Source organism: Mobula hypostoma, chromosome 6, assembly GCF_963921235.1.
Source record: "Mobula hypostoma chromosome 6, sMobHyp1.1, whole genome shotgun sequence".
Taxonomy (NCBI): domain Eukaryota; kingdom Metazoa; phylum Chordata; class Chondrichthyes; order Myliobatiformes; family Myliobatidae; genus Mobula; species Mobula hypostoma.
The window spans coordinates 189,839,361-189,863,075 of NC_086102.1; the positions used below are offsets into that span (position 1 = coordinate 189,839,361).

General features: G+C 39.0%; 1 protein-coding gene across 1 annotated transcript in view; it reads right to left on the bottom strand.

Annotated features, from left to right (window-relative positions):
• Positions 1–273: 273 nt before the first annotated feature.
• Positions 274–23,715, bottom strand: part of actr3 (actin related protein 3) — a 44,841-nt gene continuing 21,399 nt past the window's right edge. The window contains exons 3-12 of the mRNA XM_063052478.1: positions 20,413–20,537; positions 19,859–19,969; positions 18,002–18,097; positions 16,127–16,234; positions 12,381–12,524; positions 11,343–11,516; positions 11,138–11,230; positions 8,769–8,894; positions 4,534–4,617; positions 274–1,570 (exon numbers count right to left, since the gene is read on the bottom strand). Coding sequence (XP_062908548.1) covers positions 1,475–1,570; positions 4,534–4,617; positions 8,769–8,894; positions 11,138–11,230; positions 11,343–11,516; positions 12,381–12,524; positions 16,127–16,234; positions 18,002–18,097; positions 19,859–19,969; positions 20,413–20,537 — 1,157 coding nt within the window. The 3' untranslated portion in view covers positions 274–1,474. The remainder of the gene's footprint in view (positions 1,571–4,533; positions 4,618–8,768; positions 8,895–11,137; positions 11,231–11,342; positions 11,517–12,380; positions 12,525–16,126; positions 16,235–18,001; positions 18,098–19,858; positions 19,970–20,412; positions 20,538–23,715) is intronic.

A 23,715-nucleotide genomic window follows, 5' to 3' on the forward strand; every position in this document is an offset into this window, starting at 1 on the left:
GATGATAGTCTTACTAAAATTTTGATGACAAAATTGGCAATGTGCTAATCAGAAAAATCATGAAGGAACTTAAACCCAGGTTGCAGGACATTTTCATAAGGCTTATATAGTTATTAAAACATCTTTGTCCCTCAGACACTTGAACTTTACTCTGATCAATATTTACCTGCATGTCCACCTACAAGTTAACGATCCTCATGCATCATTTTTCCTGGCTGAAGTCGTGCATGCATCAAATTTCCAGTTTTAAATAACAAAATCACAGCCATAACATTTAAAAAGAATTTTGCGCCTTTATTGGAATGGTGCAAGGTTTTAAATACACCACTGATTAGATTATTTGGTTTAAATCAAAATGAGGCTCTAGAACTACAATACTGGTCCAACAGTCTTTTTTTGCAGCAATAAACAAAAATGCATTCAATATTCAGAAAGCACTAGCAGGCATCTGTTAGTTTGAGTAAGAAATAGTTCCCAAAGCACTTGCGGAGTTAGCCATGTTTGTTATGGGAAATACAATTCATTATTCTTTTGGGAACAGACTGGAGTCACAAATAACCAAAGTAGCATGACTTCAAACCATTTGCGAGCCTATTGGATGAGGATATATGTTTTAGGCTTTTGAGAAGTTTCTCCAGTTAGAAGAGGACAGATAAACCATAACTGCAAGTAAATGAAACGTCAACTTAAAAATGAGGGGAAATGAAAAAAAAAGTAACTTATTCCTTTCAATAGTTAGTGCTTGGATTCGTGTCAGGAAAGGTTCAGTCTGCAGTGCTTGATGGATGTTGGGATGTTAATTATACCCACCGCATATACAGACTTCAACAAGCTACACAAATAGTCATAACATTTCATCCTAGGCAAAGGAAAGGTTCTTACAATAAGGATATGTATACTTCCGGTTCAGTTGTCAGAAATTAATTTTTTGTTTTACTTTATGCTAGATATTTGATTATTTGTGCAACTCCTATTGATCAGTACCTTTACATACTCTTTTCCAAGTATTAATCGTCTTGTCTTTATTTCACTTTATAGAATACCTAATGTTCTAATTTTCCCCATCTGATGTATAAAAAAAATCAGTACGAAATATAAACAAGCTCTTGTATTGTACACACTGGGTACAATTCAAGTGTGGTAGAGCTGACCTTCCAGTCTCATTCAAATCCTACAAGTCTTGGAGTTCCCATCAAATGCATCATCTTAGGGCATAATCTGATCAAAAACCACTATAGAATTTTCTTACAAATTAGTCCAAAATGTTTAATATAAAGAAAGATTGTTCATATTTTGGCTTAACACAATTTAGCCCATTTTAAGACACTCAATTGTTAAGTTTGCCAACCACATACTGTTTGGTCATCTGTTTTAAAAGTTAAGCCAGTTTAGTAACACAACACCAGTCAATCCAGACCCAACAGGCCCCCAAAAGCAAGGCTTCCCCTCAGCCCTTAGAATATTGAGCTCAGCCTTAAGACATGACTCCAAAGACAGGGTTATGGCGACAAATGCTGGGGCCGATCTCCTCGTAATCTTTTTTGGTGTGGCAAACCTGGTAGAACTCCGGCTGCAAAACAAAAAAACAAATTCAGATTGAAGCTTCAGAAAACCAGTGTGTTTTCAGGACACAAGGAAACAGAATTGGGACAATTTGTTTTATGGGAAGGATGTAATAGAGAAATGGAGGTCATTTAAAGGTGAAATTTTGAGGGTACAGAATCTTTATGTTCCCGTTAGGTTGAAAGGAAAGGTTAAAAGTTTGAGAGAGCCATGGTTTTCACGGGATATTGGAAACTTGGTTTGGAAAAAGAGAGATATCTACAATAAAAATAGGCAGCATGGAGTAAATGAGGTGCTCGAGGAATATAAAGAATGTAAAAAGAATCTTAAGAAAGAAATGAGAAAAGCTAAAAGAAGATATGCGGTTGCTTTGGTAAGTAAGGTGAAAATAAATCCAAAGGGTTTCTACAGTTATATTAATAGCAAAAGGATAGTGAGGGATAAAACTGGTCCCTCAGCGAATCAGAGTGGACGGCTATGTGTGGAGCCAAAAGAGATGGGGGAGATTCCGAACAATTCCTTTTCTTCAGTATTCACTAAGGAGAAGGTATTGAATTGTGTTAGGTAAGGGAAACAGGTAGGGAAGTTATGGAAACTATGATGATTAAAGAGGAGGAAGTACTGGCACTTTTAAGGAATATAAAAGTGGATAAGTCTCTGGGTCCTGACAAGATATTCCCTAGGACCTTGAGGGAAGTTAGTGTGGAAATAGCAGAGGCTCTGACAGAAATATTTCAAATGTCATTAGAAATGGGGATGGTGCCGGAAGATTGGTGTATTGCTCATGTTGTTCCACTGTTTAAAAAGGGTTCTAAGAGTAAACCTAGCAATTATCGGCCTGTGAGTTTGACATCAGTGGTGGGTAAATTGATGGAAAGTATTCTTAGAGATGGTATATATAATTATCTGGATGTCTGATTAGGAATAGTCAACATGGATTTGTGCGTGGAAGGTCACGTTTGACAAATCTTATTGAATTTTTTGAAGAGGTTGCTAGGAAAGTTGACAAGGGTAAAGCGGTGGATTTTGTCTATATGGACTTCAGTAAAGCCTTTGACAAGGTTCCACATGGAAGGTTGGTTAGGAAGGTTCAATCGTTAGGTATTAATATTGAAGTAGTAAAATGGATTCAGCAGTGGCTGGATGGGAGACGCCAGAGTAGTGGTGGATAACTGTTTGTCAGATTAGAGGACGGTGACTAGTGGTGTGCCTCAGTGATCTGTACTGGGTCCAATGTTGTTTGTCATATGCATTAATGATCTGGATGATGGGGTGGTAAATTGGATTAGTAAGTATGCAGATGATACTAAGATAGGTGGTGTTGTGGATAATGAAGTAGGCTTTCAAAGCTTGCAGGGAGATTTAGGCCAGTTAGAAGAGTGGGCTGAAAGATGGCAGATGGAGTTTAATGCTGATAAATGTGAGGTGCTACATTTTGGTAGGACTAATCAAAATAGTACATACATGGTAAATGGTAGGGCATTGAAGAATGCAGTAGAACAGAGGGGTCTAGGAATAATGGTGCATATTTCCCTGAAGGTGGAATCTCATGTGGATAGGGTGGTGAAGCAAGCTTTTGATACACTGGCCTTTATAAATCAGAGCATTGAGTATAGGAGTTGGGATGTAATGTTAAAATTGTACAAGGCATCGGTAAGGCCAAATTTGGAGTATTATGTACAGTTCTGGTCACCAAATTATAGGAAAGATGTCAACAAAATAGAGAAGGTACAAAGAAGATTTACTAGAATGTTACCTGGGTTTCATCACCTAGGATACAGAGAAAGGTTGAACAAGTTGGGTCTTTATTCTTTGGAGCGTAGAAGGTAGAGGGGGGACTCGATATAGGTATTTAAAATTATGAAGGGGATAGATAGAGTTGACGTGGATAGGCTTTTTCCATTGAGAGTAGGGGAGACTGAAACAAGAAGACATGAGTAGAGAGTTAAAGGGCAAAAGTTTAGGGGTAACACAAGGGGGAACTTCTTTACTCAGAGAGTGGTAGCTGTGTGGAATGAGCTTCCAGCAGAAGTGGTTGAGGCAGGTTCGATGTTGTCATTTAAAGTTAAATTGGATAGCTACGTGGACAGGAAAGGAATGGGGGGTTATGGGCTGAGTGCAGGTCAGTGGGACTAGGTGAGAGTAAGCGTTCGGCACGGACTAGAAGGGACGAGATGGCCCGTTTCCGTGCTGTAATTGTTATATGGTTATATAGGATTTCCCCAGAGGCTTTACGTAATCACAGGGAGAACACAACACTTGAAATCAGGATTGAACCCAGGTTGCTTGAGCTGTGTTGGAGTTGCACTAACTACTGTGCCATATCAGGCAAAGATAAAATTGGGTTTTCAAAGCAGCACATTGAGACCCAAGTATTGTGCCTAGCATAGGGTATGTCCAAAGTTTTCAGCATGGAAAAGTATTACCTTTGGTTATATGCAAGTACATTATCAGTTAACTCAATCAGCTGCAGATCCACAAACCATGAGGCAAGCTGGTGTTACTGTGTATAGATAAATGTAACATTCCTTCGAAGTAGTTATACCCACACCGAGGTAGACCCACTGAATGTCACTACACTCTGAAATATCATTGCCAAGGACTTTACAGTTTTCACTGTTTTTATGTTATGTGTGGGAAGTCTCCATCCCCATACCCTGTAAATAATGAACACTTTGCACAGTGGTAATCGTTACATTGCTATTGGATGCTAGAAAACAGCACGTATTAGGCTTGCAATTCCTGCAGTGTGAACAAATTTCTGTACTTAATTCCGTATTTGATTAAAATGCAGCAAAATATAGCATTCGTGTTAAAAATAAGCCACAGAAGTCTTAGTTGAAACAAACTGAGTGCAAGGGAAATTTTGTTTCAACATCATAATTCTGGCAATTATTCAAAGACTAAAAAACTGAATGTCCAAGTCTTATAGATGTGAAACAGACAAATTTTACCAAAATGTTTACTCACAGTGGATGCTAGCATGGACCCTCCAAACCAAACTGCATATCGCTGCATGTGGTGCGTGATCACTTGAACATCAATTGGTTTAGGCTACAAAATGAAACACATCCCTGTTATGTTATTCTTGAAAACAAACTAACTATTTTAAGGAAGCTAAATTGAGATTTCTAGTTTTGCTACTCGGGAGAATTACTCGGCCTATTGATCTAGAACAGGGGTTCTCAACCTGGGGTCCACAGGCCCCTTGCTTAATGGTATTGGTTCATGACATAAAAAAAGGTCAGAACCCTTGGAAGAAAATTATTCAGATTTTGAAGAAAATCAATCAAAGTAAAACAAAGATTGCATTTTATTGCAATAAGCATGCTCAGCATGAACAGTACTCGTTTATGCCAGGTATCCCTCAGCCATTAAGATATTTGATTAGTTTCCTCTAGCTAATTGTGCCCGAAGTATTGTAAGGAAACTGGTGAATAGCACATCATGAAGTACAATGGATTCTGGTCAATTAGGACACCTCAGGATCAGTACATTTTGGTCCAATTAAGCGGCTGCCCTAATTAACTGAAGTTGCATGGAAATAATTAAAAAGGTATAAAAATAGACAAACTATTGTTTAACAGAGGAACAAATTATGTATTGAAATGAAATACAGAACAAATTAGAACACTACCAAAACTACCTCAGTACTATAAAGTTGTGTACTAATTCCTGATAGTTATCAGAGGAATTCATTCAGTGTACGCTGATGTGTTCTTTTGATTGACTGTAAATGAAAATCAGTGCAGATAGTGGACCATCTTCAAACAGTGCTTTCAATGATTACATCCTCCAAATCTTCATTTCAATTAAATCACTTTCAAGATGATTGTTGATACTTTCAAATTCTTCACAGTTACTAACTTGAAATAGTGAAATTGTTTCATTTTCACTCCTGGCTGTTTCTGGCACCTCAAACCTTGAATGCTTGAAATTGCCGTGAACAAAACAGTTCTGAATTGTCTTGCTGTTTATTACTCACCAACTGTCAGTGACAAAAATCACTGTTTTTTGAACAAAAACACAATTGATGCCATTTCAAAACTGTTTGCCTCAGCACGATATAGTGTCTACATGACATGCACGTGACTGACTCTAGTTAGAAAATGTTCGGTAAGTCTCCAATTAAGTGGCATAGTGTCCCCAATAAATGAAGGGAACCCCAGCTATTTTCTCAATTTGTTTTGGTTGTTTAAGAGTTATCCCAAATAAGTGGCTGCCTCGATAAACTGATGGCCCAATGAACAGGAATCCAACCATATCCTAGACAAGATCAATCATAACCCCCAATGCTTGCACAAACAATTGGGAAACAAGAAACAGCAAACATTCCTAATGTCATTTGGTTGTATTCATGTGAAATCATAGTTGAATACAACTCATTTCAAGCAAAACAATCAGAAATACAACTTTGATAAATTTCTATAAATGTGTAGTTATGTGTATATTGACTGGCTACATCTCAGCCTGGTATGTAAACACCAACTCCCTTGAACAGAAACTCCTGAAAAAAAGAGTGGATACAGCCCAGTCCATCATGGGTAAAGATCTCCCTATCACTGAGCACATCTATATGAAATGCTGTCACAGGAAACTAGCATTGATCATCAAGGACCCCATCACCCAGGACATGCTCTCTTCTTGCTGCTGTTGTCATCAGTAAGGTGATGCAGGAGCCCCAGGACTCTCACCACCAGGTAGAGGAACAGTTATAACCCCTTAACCATCAGGCTCTTGAACCAGAGGGGATAACTTCAATCAACTTCACTTCACTTGCCCCATTTTTGAAATGTTCCCACAACCAATGGACTCACTTGAAAGGACTCGATCTCAAGTTCTCAATATTTATTATTTCCTATTTTTGTATTTGCACAGTTTGATGCCTTCCGCACTCTGGTTAAACACCTGAGTTGGGTAGCCTTTCATTGATTGTTATGGTTATTATTGTATAGATATATTGAGTAAGCCTGCAAGAAAATGAATTTGTATATGCAGATATGTATTTTGATAATTAATTTACTTTGAACATGAGAAGTGTAATGGGTACATACAGTATAAATCCAAACATTCTCTGTGGGTCCAGCATCTGCAGTCCAACTCTCCAAAAAAGAAAAACTTCTGATGGGTGTACTAGCTAATTACCAGTAACTGAGAAATAATATATTGTAAAACGCAAACACAAGGAAATCTGCAGATGCTGGAAATTCAAGCAACATACATAAAATGCTGGTGGAATGCAGCAGGCCAGACAGCATCCACAGGAAGAAGCACAGTCGATGTTTCGGGCCGAGACCCTTCGTCAGGACTAACTGAAAGAAGAGATAGTAAGAGATATGAAAGTGGGAGGGGGTGGGGGAGATAGAAACATAGAAAATAGGTGTAGGAGTAGGCATTCGGCCCCTTGAGCCTGCACCACCATTCAGTATGATCATGGCTGATCATCCAACTCAGAACCCTGTACCTGCCTTTTCTTCATACCCCCTGATCCCTTTAACCACAAGGACCATATCTAACTCCCTCTTAAATATAGCCAATGAACTGGCCTCAACTGTTTTCTGTGGCAAAGAATTCCACAGATTCACCACTCTCTGTGTGAAGTAGTTTTTCCTCATCTCGGTCCTAAAAGGCTTCCCCTTTATCCTTAAACTGTGACCCCTCGTTCTGGACTTCCCCAACATCGGGAACAATCTTCCTGCATCTAGCCTGTCCAATTCCTTTAGAATTTTATACGTTTCAATAAGATCCCCCCTCAATCTTCTAAATTCCAGCGAGTATAAGCCTAGTCGATCCAGTCTTTCTTCATATGAAAGTCCAGCCATCCCAGGTTATCAATCTGCTGAACCTTCTTTGTACTCCCTCTATGGCAAGAATGTCCTTTCTCAGATTAGGGGAGCAAAACTGCACACAATACTCCAGATGTGGTCTCACCAAGCCTTGTACAACTGCAGTAGAACCTCCCTGCTCCTGTACTCAAATCCTCTTGCTATGAATGCCAGCATACCATTTGCCTTTTTCACTGCCTGCTGTACCTGCATGCCCACTTTCAATGACTGGTTTACAATGACACCCAGGTCTCATTGCACCTCTCCCTTTTCCTAACCGGCCACCAAAGTGGATAACCTCACATTTATCCACATTAAATTGCATCTGCCATGAATTTGCCCACTCACCTAACCTATGGACATGTCTATCCATGGCCGTCTCTACTGTCAAGATGAAGCCACACTCTGGTTGGAGGAACAACACCTTATATTCCGTCTGGGTAGCCTCCAACTTGGTGGCATGAACATTGACTTCCCTAACTTCTGTTAATGCCCCTCCTCCCGTTCTTACCCCATCCCTTACTTACGTATTTATTATTTTTTTATTTTTCTCCCTCTCTCTGTCCCTCTCACAATAACTCCTTGCCTGCTCTCCATCTTCCTCTGGCACTCTCCTCCCTCTTTCTTTCTCCCTAGGCCTCCTGTCCCATGATCTTCTCCCTTCTCCAGCCTCGTATCCCTTTTGCCAATCAACTTTACAGCTCTTAGCTCTATCCCTCCCCCTCCTGTCTTCTCCTATCATTTCGGATCTCCCTCCCCCCTCCCATTTTCAAATCTCTTACTATCTCTTCTTTCAGTTAGTCCTGATGAAGGGTCTTGGCCCGAAATGTCGACTGTGCTTCTTCCTATGGATGCTGTCTGGCCTGCTGCGTTCCACCAGCATTTTGTGTGTGTTGCAATGATATATTGTTAAGTAAGGTTTGCACAATAGACCTACACTTCCTTTCTGATTGTAAATCCAAGTTCTTATACTACAGCTATAACAAGGAAACAACCTATACCATCCATATTTCCATATTTCAAAAGCTATTTTGAAAAACTTTGACAGAAGAGTTGTTGATTAAGACTTTCTGGTCTGGAAACAAAATTCTTTTTTACAAATCCTCGGAATATTTCAACTTGATTTAGAGCAGTATTGAAATGCAGCTTGAAATCAAACTGCCAATCTAGAAGAGCATTCTGCCAATGAGAATAACATGTTTCAATTGTAACTTTTTATTGAACTGAACTTAACTGGACTGCAAAAATAAGCAACAGGAAAAGCAAACAAATTCTTAAAATAATTTCAAAAGCAAATCAAAATATAACAATATGGCAAGTTAAAAAATGTAGTTCTAGAATTTCTTAGATATGTCTGACAATTTATCAAAAAGTACAAACCTTTAGTTTTCCACCACTCAATTCTTCACTAAGTTTGAGCCTGGCATCTACTGTCCGCTTTAGGTCCCGTTGTAAACGGCGTCCAAAATCTCTAAACATGGTTGAGCCACCAGAGAGGACAACATTCTGTAAAACAACACATATTATACATTTAATCTGCAGGGCTTTGGTCATCTTATGAATCATCTGGATAAAAATAAATACAAAAATTACATTAAGATTCTGAAGTAGCCTGATTTACCACTGGGTGATTCTACCCTAACCTTCGAGAGAAAAGAAATAGAATGCATGAATTTTCAAACCTTGCTGTATAAATTTCTTTTAAAAAAGGATGAAAATGCAAAAGGTTGAAATGGTCAGCATCAGCCAAATCCTGGAAATTTGGCTGCAAGTGCAAAGAAATTACAGATTTGCAAAGAACCAAATGACCAACATCTAAAAATACAGGATAATATATTGGGATAGCTCTCTAAACTATCAGACATGAATGAACATGTTAATGTATAAGGTACTGTCGACAAACTAGATTCAGAACCCTGACAGCTCTACTCCAGTAACACGCCATTTAATTGCGAATGGAAAGCAGCAGCCTGGCCTGAAAGGTGACATGGATGATCTTCCATTAAGATGGCAGTGCTTGCCAACCCAGCGGCCTGTAGTGGGCCAACCAAAGGTGGATTTTTGTTTGTAAAGTTTGTTGCTTACGGTCCAAAGACAATTTTACATCAAGGACATTGGGTACTGCAGGGCTACTCCATCAGAGAGCTACTCATTGACGGGAGTAGCTGGATTGGTATCCTGTCAGTTTGGGTTTGGAATAGTGAATGTGCTGTTGCCCACTATTCAGAAACATCGAAGTTGATGCAGTACAACCATGGGAAATTGTCTTGGACATTTTACTTGTAATCGCAAGACCCTGTTGGAGGGCTTGCCTGTTGCTGCAGACCAGGGTGAGCAATGTGAAAGTGCTAGAGCGTGGCTGAGCTTGGCTGGGGTCTGGCCTCACCCATCAAGGCTGCCCTACCGTGTTCAAGTGGTGAAATGACAGGTTGGATTGTGTGCACCCTGTATCATTGATTGCTGGACATTGTCACTCAGAGTCTTGCACTATATTTGGTTTTTTTTGAGGGAATGAGCTTCTTTGCTCGATATTTTGAATTATGTTACTCACTATTTTTGAATGTTTGCTTAATATTTTGAATGTTGTGCACCTTGGCCCCAGAGGAACACTATCTCGTTCAGCTGCATCCATGTATGGTTAGAGTGACAATTAAACTTGATTCATTTTGTTTTGATGTGTCAGGCTTAAAATGATTAAAAAACACCAAGTTCCCATGGACACATGGTATCCACCTCAGAACAGATTTGTATTGAAATTGCAAACTAATTAAGACTAAAATTCTGCTTTCATGATCAAAAGAACCAAAATTGCTAGAAGAGTAAACAGCATGGCGAAAACACCATCAATTGTCAGAGGAACTCAGCAGGCCAGGCCAGCATCTAAGGAAAAGAATAAATAGTTGATATTTGGGCTGAGACCCTGCATCAGGATTTCACATTCAGTTTGAAGGGGAGAAACTTAAATCCAAAACAAATAGCACAAACAACCAGTAGAAAGATAGGTTTGATTAAATGAACAAACAAGTAGTGTACAAAACCTACAATGAAAGAAAATGCAAGTTTTGTACTTTGGAAGGAAAAGTGAAAAGGTCCATTAAATTGTGTAAGACTGCATAATTTTGCAGTATAAAAGGATCTTGATGTTTTGGTAAATGAAACACAGTTGTCATGCAGATACTCCAAGTAATTAGTCAGGATGACAGAATATTGTCCATTATTGCAAGGGGTATGGAATACGAAAATGAGGAAGCTCTGTAACTTTTCAGGACACTAATGAAACTTCATTACATCAGGGTTGAGGACTCATCCTACTTGTCTTATTGGTAATGCTACCTATTTAAGCAGCATTATAAAAGACTTTGCAAGCTTAATTCAAAGTGGAAAAACAAGACAATATAAAGTGGGATAATCCTCTGAGCTGGTAACCACATAGCTTGCTTCATGAACTATTATGCAAAGGCAGCCACACGAAATAGCTTTAACCTGGAGCCATGCTCTAAATAACAGTGTAAAGCTAGATATCATTGCACTCTGAAGGACTGACAAGGTTTGCTCAATTTAGGAAAAAAAAACAAGAACGAGCAATCAGATACTAAAAGCAACATTTTTTAAAAATTAATGATCACAAATTAATTGAGTATCTTGGGCATAATTGAGTGTTCAGTCAGAAAGTTTGCATATTATCTCAATACATCTAAGTAAATGTTCAAAAGAACCACGCTGAAATGCTGCACAATTGGAACACTTACTTTATACAGTGGACGTCTAACATCGATAGGGCAGTTCTGAATAACTTCATCAACTACTTCTGAAATGGGCTGCGTGAAATCAGGATTTGCAAACTAGAGAGAAGGAGAACACTGTCCATCACTAATGATTAATGAGAATAACACATACACAGTAAATTGTTGAAAAGTAGCAATGCAAATTTGTTAAGCACAATTAAAAAGTTACCTCTGGGTGAAAGAAAATTTCAGGGCCCAAAAATCGCTCATAGCCTACATCAATGGTGAATTCTTTCTTAGAGATGGCATTGACTCCAGTATATTGTTTGATCCATTTGGTACCATCCGTGTCATATTTGCTGAACTCTTTCACCAAGTCTGGGCAGACATAACTGAAGCGTTCCTTTAATTTAGTAAAATAAAGTTTAAACAAAAGCAGGTACAAAATCAAATTCTTACAACATGACACCAAAATCGTTATTTTTAATCTTTATTGTACAAGTTTAAACAAACTACCTTATAGGCATCCATTAGTCTCGTAAGACCATGAATTTGCGCCTTGGAAGGTTTCTAGGGCGCAGGCCTGGGCAAGGTTGTATGGAAGACCAGCAGCTGCCCATGCTGCAAGTCTCCCCTCTCCACGCCACCGATGTTGTCCAAGGGAAGGGCACTAGGGCCGATACAGCTTGGCACCGGTATTGTCGCACAGCAATATATGGTTAAGTGCCTTGCTCAAGGACACAACACGCTGCCTCAGCTGAGGCTCGAACTAGCGACCTTCAGATCACTAGACCGGCGCCTTAACTACTTGGCCACACACCAACAAACATACTACCTTAAACATACCAAATTTAAATGCAATAGCCAACAATTTATAAAAAATACTCTAATTTATATGAAAGTTAGCGCTACTGTTTGCTAAATACAAACAACATGGAACCCAGTTATGCAGTCCACTGAATCCAAGCTGACCAAGCAGCCATTGACAATATTCCCACATTGACCTATTTTACTCTCCCCTCATTCCCATCAAATACTGATGCTGATCTTTAGTGGCTAAATAACCTACTTATTCAAGAGCAAGTGTATTAAAAATGCTTACCTTGACATTTATATTACATTTACTATAACAAACTCAACAGTAATCTCTGAACAAATCTTCAGATATTATTCTAAACGCTCCCATCACTCATACTTTCTTGAGTCAATGAGAAATTATTTCACATTAGGGGCACTACATTGTTTTGCTTTTCGAAAAAAACTGTACCTTTACAGCCTTTGCAGTTTCCAGGGACTGTTCCGGGGGTATGCCCACTTCTCGATCTCTCAGAAGTTGCTGGATGAAGTATGTAATATCTCGACCAGCAATGGGAATGTGTTTAATGCAGCTACCAATCACATAACCTTCAGCCTTTAAAAGAAAGAAGGTTAAAATAGATTACTGACTGACAGTAGTGAAAACTGAGGGGAAGCTACTGAGACGATGAAGGAAGCCTTGAACACCGGCAAAGATGGAGGACCTCCAGCTGCCCTAAAAGCCAGCAGCATTACAGGCAGGAAGTAATACCCCAATACAAATATGGCTCAGGTGCCTTCACTATGAATTCTAGAAAATCCAATTGCAAAGTAGTTACTGGTCTGTACTGTCCACAGAAATATTAACAAACATGATGACATGCCATGAGGCTCCTCAAACATGCTCTTCCATTTAGTAAGATCTTGTCATTGTCTCCGTTTTTCTCCTTGTTCATCACCCTTGAAAACATTCAATGTACGACTTAACAGCTGAAGTTACAGATCAACAAATTTCATTGATGTCAAATACCATACGAAAGTATATGAACTTTCAGATGGTATTTGATAAGTATTGCTTAAGGGCATTGTACAAGATATGAGCCTGGTATTATGGAATGTGTTTATTGCACAGAAGACAGTCAGAAACAGATTGTTAATCAGGAGGGAAGGGTGCAACTCCGTTTCAGGCCCTCAGTTGTTTGAGATTTATATTAACGATCTGAAGAATATTTTGGCAGTGCAACAGGTTGCCAGAATAGGCAAAAACTTAGCAAGAGAAACCAGGTTCTCCTTTAATGAATTGCATTAAAGTTAGCAGGCAGGTGTGGCAAGTGGCAAATGCCATATTAACCTTAGTTGCAAAAAAGATTAAAGAAGAGTAAAGTTTTGATTTGTCACGTACATCAAAATATAATAAATCGTGTCTTTTGCATCAATGACCAACCGAGTCTGAGGATTGTGCTGGGTTAACCCATAAGTGTTGCCTTGCTTCTGGCAATAACATAGCACACCCACAACTCACTAACCCTAATCATAATCCCTAAAAACGTGGGAAGAAACTAGAGCACTCGGAGAAAACCCACTCTGTCACAGGGAGAACATACAATCACCTTAGGGATGCAAAAGCAAATTGAACCTGAATCAGTGATCACTGACACTGTAAAATGACTTCTCTAACCATAAATAGGTACATTTTATTAAAGCAGGGGTTTCCAACCTTTTTAATGCCACGGACCCCTACCAATAACCAAGGGGTCTATGGACCTCAGTTTGGGAACACCTGTATCAAAGTCATATGGAATACTGGCAAGGTCACACCTGGAGGACTGTACAGAGTTTTGATCTCATTATTGATGAAGGGGTACACTAGCACTGGAGGCAGACCAAGAGAGACTCAAGCAACTGATTCTTGCAATGAGAGAATGATCCTATCACAAACAGCTTAAACACGAGATTTTACACTTCTCCTTAACTGATATAAGTAGCTAGCCTGCTTTCTGAAATAGGTTGGGGTCAGCTTACAAAAAAATTACAAATAAAGTAAAAATTTCCTTTATGAGCAAAGTTATTGGCAAAACATTTGCTTGATGGGAAAATACCAACCTTGTCAGTCATACAAGTACACACAATAATAAACTGCACTTATGGGACTAAATACAGGAACCCCTGCCTAAAAAAATTTTGGTAAAGGTGGATCATAAATTCAGCCCCTTATTTGTCTCAAACAGGTTTAGTGGTAGTAAAAATTGCAAGATGTATTTTAGCAGACCAAGTTGATCATGAACAGCAAAATGTACCCAATGCAGTTGTTGGATGAGTCTGAGGTCAACTAGCCTTCAAACCACAGGAAATTGCATCAGTCCCATCAGAAACGAAACGCACACTAGTTCTTGGAATTGCAACATTTTTAAATCACCACTAATAGGGAACTATTATTATTCAGCGCTGAGAAAGAAAGGATGTGCTTTTGACAACAATGTAATCAGATTTGCAAAGAATAGAAAAAGAAAAGTGTGTTCTATTGCAAGAAAAAAAACTCAGCTGGTCATGTGGGAATAAAACTAGATTTGAGAAATAAAACAATGGCCGAGAAATTCAAGAGGACGATTTCTGACCTGCATTTGTACACAAGCACTTTTTAGTCTTCAATATTAGGAAGTGCAGGATAACTGTTTAACATAAAGCAAAAAGACCCAAAGTAATTCAGGCCCATGCTTATCGAATTGCAGTAATTTGCTTGTCTTCAACCATTTTGGCTCATAGTCCTTTTTCCCATTCCAAATTGCCTCCTTTACAGTTAGAATCATGATCTCTACATGTAAGATTTTTACACTCATGATCAAAGGGGCCAACAGGCATCTAGCTTTTCAAGATATGGGGGTGGGGGGGGATATGAAAATGGGAACAGCCAGGGAAAATCAGGTTAATACTGACTGTTATCTGTGACACTTAACTATACTTGGAGCAAATTATTGAAATATCACCACAAACTATGGATCTGCATCAAAATACAGCATTTCAATTAATAGACATCAAGGCCTTATCATGATTAAAGAGGATCAAGTAGGCAAGAAATATTTTATACAACTATTTAATTATAAATTACAGATTTCTTTTCATTCCACTTCATTTTGCATCACACATTTGACGCCGATTTTAGCCTTTAAGAAATCATGGGACCACTGATCACTTGGGACAACCAACCCATCTACAAATGCCATAATTATGGTAGTAAGATACATTCTTAAACACTCCCTACTCAGTGGACTGAAAGCACATCAAGGCTTTGCATAGAAAGTTCCAGGATTTCGACTCAGCAACAAAAACAGATCAGCAATATATTTCCGATTCAAGAGGCCACATGAGAGGGAAAGGTGAAAGCGTCTATTTTCTAACACCCTATCCTCTTAGTTATCCAGGTGGTAGAAATCTCTGGGTCCAAGCCTTTACGGTCATGACAAAACTGCTGGATGAACTCAGTAGATCAAGGAGCATTTCTGTAGGCATGAGGCTGGTTGAAATTTTAGGTCAAGACTCTGCAACAGGGCAGAGTGTAGAAGGAAGAGAGCCAGCATAAAGCAATGAAAGGATGAATTGAGATAGGGGTTAGAATGCAAAGTGGATCAGGTGAGGTGGTGCATAATGAGCAGATGGAGCTACTAGAAGAAAGGATCTAGATAACAGGACTGGCATGGTGAACAAAGGGACAAAGAACCCATGTAGATGGGCAGAGGGAGAACAGGACGCTACTGGGCCATAAGGTACCCATGTGGAATATGGGATGCTGTTCTTCTAGAACACATTTGGTCTCAACATGGCAGTGGAGAGGTACGGGACAGATAGGTTGGTGTGACTATAGAGGGGAAGATGACATGCACCAAGAAGCTCACAATGGATACTGTGAACAGAGTGAAGATGCTCCGCAAAGCAGTCAACTACTCTGTGGTTGGTCTCGCCAACATAGAGGATGCCACATCAACAGCATAAAATTTAGTTTGGAGGAGTAGTATGCCACATGGAATGAGTCTATGTCTCTGAATAATTGGGAGGGAATGAGCACAGGGACAGTGGCTGCACCTCGGGAAAGTGCTAGGACCAGGGAGGAATAAGTGGACAAACATCTATTAGGAACACTTCAATTAAAGCAGATCAATCAGGTTCAACTTCAGTTTGAAAGTCATTGGGATAGGTCACAGAACAGTTTGAAAATATACTTACCACTGGAATAACATGAGTGACACCATCCCCACTATCAATAACCGTTCCAGTCAACGTTCGCTCACCAACTTGTCGAGACGTCCATGAGGCAGCTAAGGCAAGGACAGCCTGAAGTCAAACATAGCTAGTTATTTTTCAATCCAAAGCTGAAGATCTTTTGAACAAATTATACTCTATTTAGGAGTAACAATCTTGAAATAAACTACAACATATTTAAAAAACAACACACATCAAAGTTGCTGGTGAACGCAGCAGGCCAGGCAGCATCTCTAGGAAGAGGTACAGTCGACGTTTCAGGCCGAGATCCTTCATCAGGACTAACTGAAGGAAGAGTTAGTAAGAGATTTGAAAGTGGGAGGGGGAGGGGGAGATCCAAAATGATAGGAGAAGACAGGAGGGGGAGGGATGGAGCCAAGAGCTGGACAGGTGATTGGCAAAGGGGATATGAGAGGATCATGGGACAAGAGGCCCAGGGAGAAAGACAAAGGGGGGGGGAAGAACCAGAGGATGGGCAAGGGGTATAATCAGAGGGACAGAGGGAGAAAAAGGAGAGTGAGAGAAAGAATGTGCGTTTAAAAATAAATAACGGATGGGGTACGAGGGGGAGGTGGGGCATTAGCGGAAGTTAGAGAAGTCGATGTTCATGCCATCAGGTTGGAGGCTACCCAGACGGAATATAAGGTGTTGTTCCTCCAACCTGAGTGTGGCTTCATTTTTACAGTAGAGGAGGCCGTGGATAGACATGTCAGAATGGAAATGGGATGTGGAATTAAAATGTGTGGCCACTGGGAGATCCTGCTTTCTCTGGCGGACAGAGTGTAGGTGTTCAGCAAAGCGGTCTCCCAGTCTGCGTGGGAGACCGCTTTGCTGAACACCTACGCTCTGTCCGCCAGAGAAAGCAGGATCTCCCAGTGGCCACACATTTTAATTCCACATCCCATTCCCATTCTGATATGTCTATCCACGGCCTCCTCTACTGTAAAAATGAAGCCACACTCAGGTTGGAGGAACAACACCTTATATTCCGTCTGGGTAGCCTCCAACCTGATGGCATGAACATCGACTTCTCTAACTTCCGCTAATGCCCCACCTCCCCCTCGTACCCCATCCGTTATTTATTTTTAAACGCACATTCTTTCTCTCACTCTCCTTTTTCTCCCTCTGTCCCTCTGATTATACCCCTTGTCCATCCTCTGGTTCTTCCCCCCCCCTTTGTCTTTCTCCCTGGGCCTCTTGTCCCATGATCCTCTCATATCCCCTTTGCCAATCACCTGTCCAGCTCTTGGCTCCATCCCTCCCCCTCCTGTCTTCTCCTATCATTTTGGATCTCCCCCTCCCACGTTCAAATCTCTTACTAACTCTTCCTTCAGTTAGTCCTGATGAAGAGTCTCGGCCTGAAACGTCGACTGTACCTCTTCCTAGAGATGCTGCCTGGCCTGCTGCGTTCACCAGCAAGTTTGATGTGTGTTGTTTGAATTTCCAGCATCTGCAGAATTCCTGTTGTTTACATATTTAAAAACATTTGTCATGCTCATGTTGGTAGAGGAGAAATTCCATGCTTATAATTTGAACAATTCACTAAAAAGGTCATTTGCATATCATTGGGGACAAGGTATTTAATTTCCTCTTGTATTTGAAGTTAAGGAAACCAAGTGATAATCTTGTAGCATTTTGTAACCATGAGGGAAGAATAACTTGTGAAGTTTTGAGAACATCTAGTATACTTCAGGGTAAGGCATAATAAGAGTATAAAAAAGTTGATAAAAGGTCAGAATACTTCTTGTGCAGCATCAGTATACAAGATTATAGAAATAACATATATAACTACTTAATTTACTAATACAGTTATACAAAAGCAACAAAATGTTACCTCACCTGGACAGCAATGTAAAGACCTGGCACGTTGAAAGATTCAAACATAATCTCTGCAGTATATTCTCTATTTTCAGGTGTATTTAATGGTGGCTCAGTCTGTTGAAGACACAATAAGCCTCTTCATAAATGGGAGCAGACATATTCTAGTTATCTGTTTTACTTGCTCATAATTCAGAATGCATACTATAATTTACTTCAGCTTCTACAGAAGAGAATTATAGAATAGAAGAGCACAGGAATAAGCATTCTGCTTGACATGTTTGTATCAACGATAACAGCAATTTAAAGTAATCTTATTTGTCAACACATGGTTTACAACCCCACATTCCTTATTTAAATATCTCTTAAAGTTGCTACCTTCTTTGCCACCTCCCCTGGCAGTACTTCCAGGCACATCATTCTGTGTACAAAATAAAAACCCTGCCTTATACACCTCCTTTAAATTTTCCCCCTCTCTCCTTAGAATATACACCTCCTAGTATTTGACATTTTCATCTGGAAGACAGAGTATCCTGTCAATTTTATATACCTCCAATAGGTCAGCAGCCTGTGACTCTCCACAGAAAAGATTCAAGATTCAAAAAACTTTATTGTCATTCTAACCGTACATCAGCTCTGCAGGGCAGAATGAGACAGCGTTTCCCAGGAGCAGTGCAATCATAACATAACAAATGCAACACTAAATAATAAACATAACAATAAATAGTAAAACCCAACAGCCACATGTCAGTTAAAATCAGTTATAAGTTCCTCCCACAGGCAGTCAGACTGCTAAATAGCTGCTCCACCTGACTCTGCTTTGGACACTTTTAACTTGCACTGGACACTTATAACTGATTTAACTGACATGTGGCTGTTGTGTTTTACTATTTATTGTTATGTTTATTATTTAGTGTTGCGTTTGTTATGTTATGATTGCACTGCCCCTGAGAAACGCTCTCTCATTCTGCCCTGCAGAGCTGATGTACGGTTAGAATGACAATAAAGTTTTTTGAATCTTTGAATCTTGAAATTAACCAATCAGCCCATCTACTGTACACTTAAACCAATTCATCCACATACATTATAAACAGATGTCCCAGCTCAAAGGTCTGTGAAACACCACTTGTTACAGATCTCCAGCAAGAATAATGCTTCCACAACTACCCTGCTTTCTATAGCAAAGACAATTTGAACCAATCCACCAAGTCACAATGTATCTACCTTGTTGACAGCTTTAAAATTCATATATATATATATATATAACAATTACTGCCCTACCTCCACTATCTTCATCACCTCAAAAAACTCAAGTTTATAACATGAACTTAGCCAGGCTGACTATCCAGAATAAAGACATGCTATTTCAGGTGCAAGTAGAATCTATGCCCAAGAATCTTGTCCAATAATCTCTATTGCACGAAAATCTGTTGGATTATCCCCATTGATCTTAAAAGTTACAGTGGATATTCTTCAGCTGCCTGCATCCTTCTCATCTACAGGTAAGATCCCAAAGATCTGTCAACATCTTCTTGTCTCTCTCAATAACCTGGGGACTTATGCAAATTATGTTGACAAGACCCAAGGGGCCCAACACAACCATCTCCTCTCGATACCAGCATTCCTTAGAATATCAGCATATGCCTCCATGAACTCACCATCTTCCCTGTCTTTCTATTTCATAAATACCAATACGAAGTTCTTGTTTAGTATTGTACCTCGTTGTGGCTCCAGGCATAAATTCTAAGTAAAAGTTCACTGCTACTTAGTGATTAAAATTCCATTTCTAAACCTTTAAAAAAATATATTAATGTTATTGTGATTTTTAATTAAAAACCTCCAATTACAGAATTAGCATAAAGTAACAGCTGTACTTACCAAAAGAAAATAATGGTCTTCTGGTTCTGCCCTAAGGTATTTAAAAATAACCTGTTCCATAAATCTCTCCATCAGATCCCAGTCTTCAACAATGCCATGACGAATAGGCCACTGTTGCAGGAGGTAAAACAGACGTCAAATTTTAATTTTGTAATTAAGAAACTTTCAAACTGAGTAATAAATAAAATATTGTACACCTATCAGATAGACCTTTAAAATTTAACAAGTAATAAGAAAGCAAGTTAATGTCCTAAATAGGACTCATACAATCATTTACCAAATTTCCTATTAGGGCAAAGATACAAATCACATACTTCTGCATTAATTGTTCCACTTCCAACACTTCCACTTACTGGTATTAAATACTAACTTAATGCCAGTATACAAACACATATTTGTAAAGTGACCATTTACCAAACTCAATCCATTCACAGCCAAGTGTAAATGATACAGCAAACTACGAGTCAAATTTATTCTCATTTCTGCAGATTTCTTGTTACATTTACAAACATTTTAATATTGAACAATTTTTATCAGATGCTTCATGAACTTACCTTTGTTGCATAAGTAGGTTTGTCTATTGCTTCATCCCCTATAAAGAAATCCAAATCATCAACTCCTTTCATCACCCTCCTTTGCGCCTGGTCACCAACCTTCGCGGATTCCTTGATTGCAATACCTTACAATAGGTAGAGAAAAAAAAGTTTAGTCAACAAATAGTTCATGCACAAGAAGATAAGTACACACTTAAAGAGGAAATGATTTGTCCATTTCAGAGAGGCAAACAATGAAATTTAAATTTAAAACATAATAATGTAATATACAAAACAATGGAAGCCAGAAGTTAGAACAGAGGATACTGGTAAAACCCAACTCGGATAATATGTTTCCATCATTTGCGGTTTTTAGTTAATTTGATTTTCATTCACAAATGCTGCCTAACCTTTCTCCAGCATTGTTTCAGATTTGCAGAAGGAAATAGAACTTTGCACAGATGAACAATTTTCTTCAAAGCCCTCATCAAATACATCTTCTGGCCCATGAGGAACACTTTCAAACACTTTGTACTTTAAACTGTGTCGTATCTAAGTATTTTCAAAAGATCAAAGCCTAAATATAAATTCAGCTGAAGATAAATCAAATATATATAGTACTACCTCAGATGCCATTGAGGATTACACTGTAGTTTTGTTTAAAGATGTTAGAACATAGAACATAGAATAGTACAGCACAGTACAGGCCCTTCAGCCCACAACATTGTGCTGACCCTCAAACTCTGCCTCCCATATAACCCCCCACCTTAAATTTACAATACAAATTTAAAAAAAAGACTGCTTTTGGGTATAATGTAGAAAATAACTAGCACATATAGAACATTAAAATATGTAAATGCAAGTAAGATTTTAACTGATGGAAAACATCAATGACTTATTTTTTCCAAGATCAATTATTGAAATTAAAACACTGCAGATATGAGAAAATTACACCTATTCTTGCATTTTATTTTCATTTGTAGTTCAATATAGTGGGAAAGTTGTAGCATTTACAACTTTTAAATTATTTAAAGAAAATGTAGGCTTGTATCAAGGAATTTAACATTGCCAAGTAGTACAGGACCATCCTGTTAATTATCCCTTTCAATTCCAACTTTCGTAATCTGATACACCAAACTAATTCTAAATATTTCCACAATGTCATCCTCTCGACTAAATAATCGACACAATTTATGAACTCTAGTTCAACATGAATTGAGATAGATTAGAAACATAGAAAATCTACAGCATAATACAAGCCCTTCGGCCCACAAAACTATGGCGAACATGTCCTTACCTTAGAAATTACCCGGGGTTACTCATAGCCCTCTATTTTTCTGAGCTCCATATACCTATCCAGGAGTCTTTTAAAAGACCCTATCGTATCTGCCTCCAACACCGTTGCCGGCAGTCCATTCCCCAGACTCACCACTCTCCACGTAAAAAACTTACCCCTGACATCTCTTCTGTACCTGCTTTCAAGCAACTTAAAACTGTGCCCTCTCATGCTAGCCATTTCAGCCCTGGGAAAAAGCCTCTGACTATCCACACGATCAATGCCTCTCATCATCTTATACACCCTAGAATGTGCTGCTATTTATATTAATTTGATAGAGAAATTGGAAGTTTATCAAAAACGCAATCTACAGCAAAATATTTACAAAATGCTCTCATATTCTTAAGTGTTATAATTATTGCAATATTCAATAACACGAATGAAATGTATACAAAATTATAGGCACAAACAATAGAACAGTTATAGAAACAACAGAACAGTAGAATGCTATTAAGTAGTACAGTTCTGCTATTAGAATAGAATCCAGAGTTTTTGTTTCAAATATCTTCTTGGACAATGATACTATAGTTACACTATTTGCACATATTTAGTGACATTAACTGGTTAAAATATCAATAAAACAAGCCTCAATTTTTAGCAAGAGACTTTATAGACCTCACTAAACAACACATTTATAGGTACCATTGGTAAATCTGCTTTTAGGCTGAATAGACGAACACCACACAAATGAAGGCAACTTCAGGAAGCCAACTCAACGAGTAAAAGCAAGAATTGGCAAAAGTGCCAAGTTTGTAGACTTGGCCAAATACATAGGAAAGGCTGAGGGATATGGACCAAGCTTAGTTGGGCATTTTGATCTGCAGAGACTAGATGGGCTGTAGGGCCTATTTCCATGCTGTGTAATTTTGCTACAAGATCAACTATCATTAAGGTTATATTGTGGTGATGTCACACTTCACTTTGCAATTACTAGTACAATTATTACAGTTATTGAGACAGGGCTGGAGAGTAGCAATGTGTGTCATTCACTAAGCTGTATTACATTACTCAGTCAAGAGTGCATGGAAGATACACAACGATGTTGCCAAGACTTGACGATTTGAGTTAGAAGAGATTGGGCAGACTGGAACTGTTTTCCCTGGAGTAAAGGACCCCGAGGAGTGACCTTGAAGATTTACTCTGTAATATAAAGGACACACTGGGCAGGCAGTCACAGTCTTTTTCTCATGTGGAAGATAATTCAAAACTAGAAGACATAGATTTAAGGTGACATGGGGAACATTTACAGGAGATTTTAAGAGCTCATTTTTCTCCCACAGTGTGGTACAAACTGCCAGAGGTGGTGGAAGAGGCAGGTGAAAAGAGCAGATATTTCAGAAATGTTTGCACAGTACAAGTATGCTCCTCTCCAGGTTATGATCATGTATTCAAACAAATATTTGAGACCAGTGGGACAAATGGGGATGGATTTATCAGCTACTGTGGAGCTACAGGCTGGGTAGAAATTGGGCATTTCCAGGGTCCTTCTCTTCCTAATCCCTGCAGAGCCACAACAATCAAGGGGCTAAGCAGAGCTGGAAGAGTTGAGCACACTCACTTGCTCACATACTGGGTCAGTCAGGTCGCAGACACCCATTCTTCCCACACCTATCTGATCTCCCATCACAGCTGTTTGAGAGTTTCTTCTGTTGAAATTCACTTCCAAAAATACAGACCATTCCGGTTATTAACAATTTCAGTTATGGAACCCTATCATTACCTAGGGATGTACATGGATAGGAAAGGTAGTTGGTAATTGGGTGATTATTGTCTTAAGTGCCTAGCTTTTGGTACTATGCTATGCAGACATACCATTTCATATAAGATAGCATAAAAAAGAGAGAGAATGCAGAATACAGTGTTACAGTTACAGAGAAACAGCAGAGTAGCTAAACAATAAGGTTCACAGGCCACAACCAAACAGATTGGGGGATCAGGAGTTCATCTTGATTGCACAAGTGTTTTATAACAGCAGGGTAGAAGCTGTC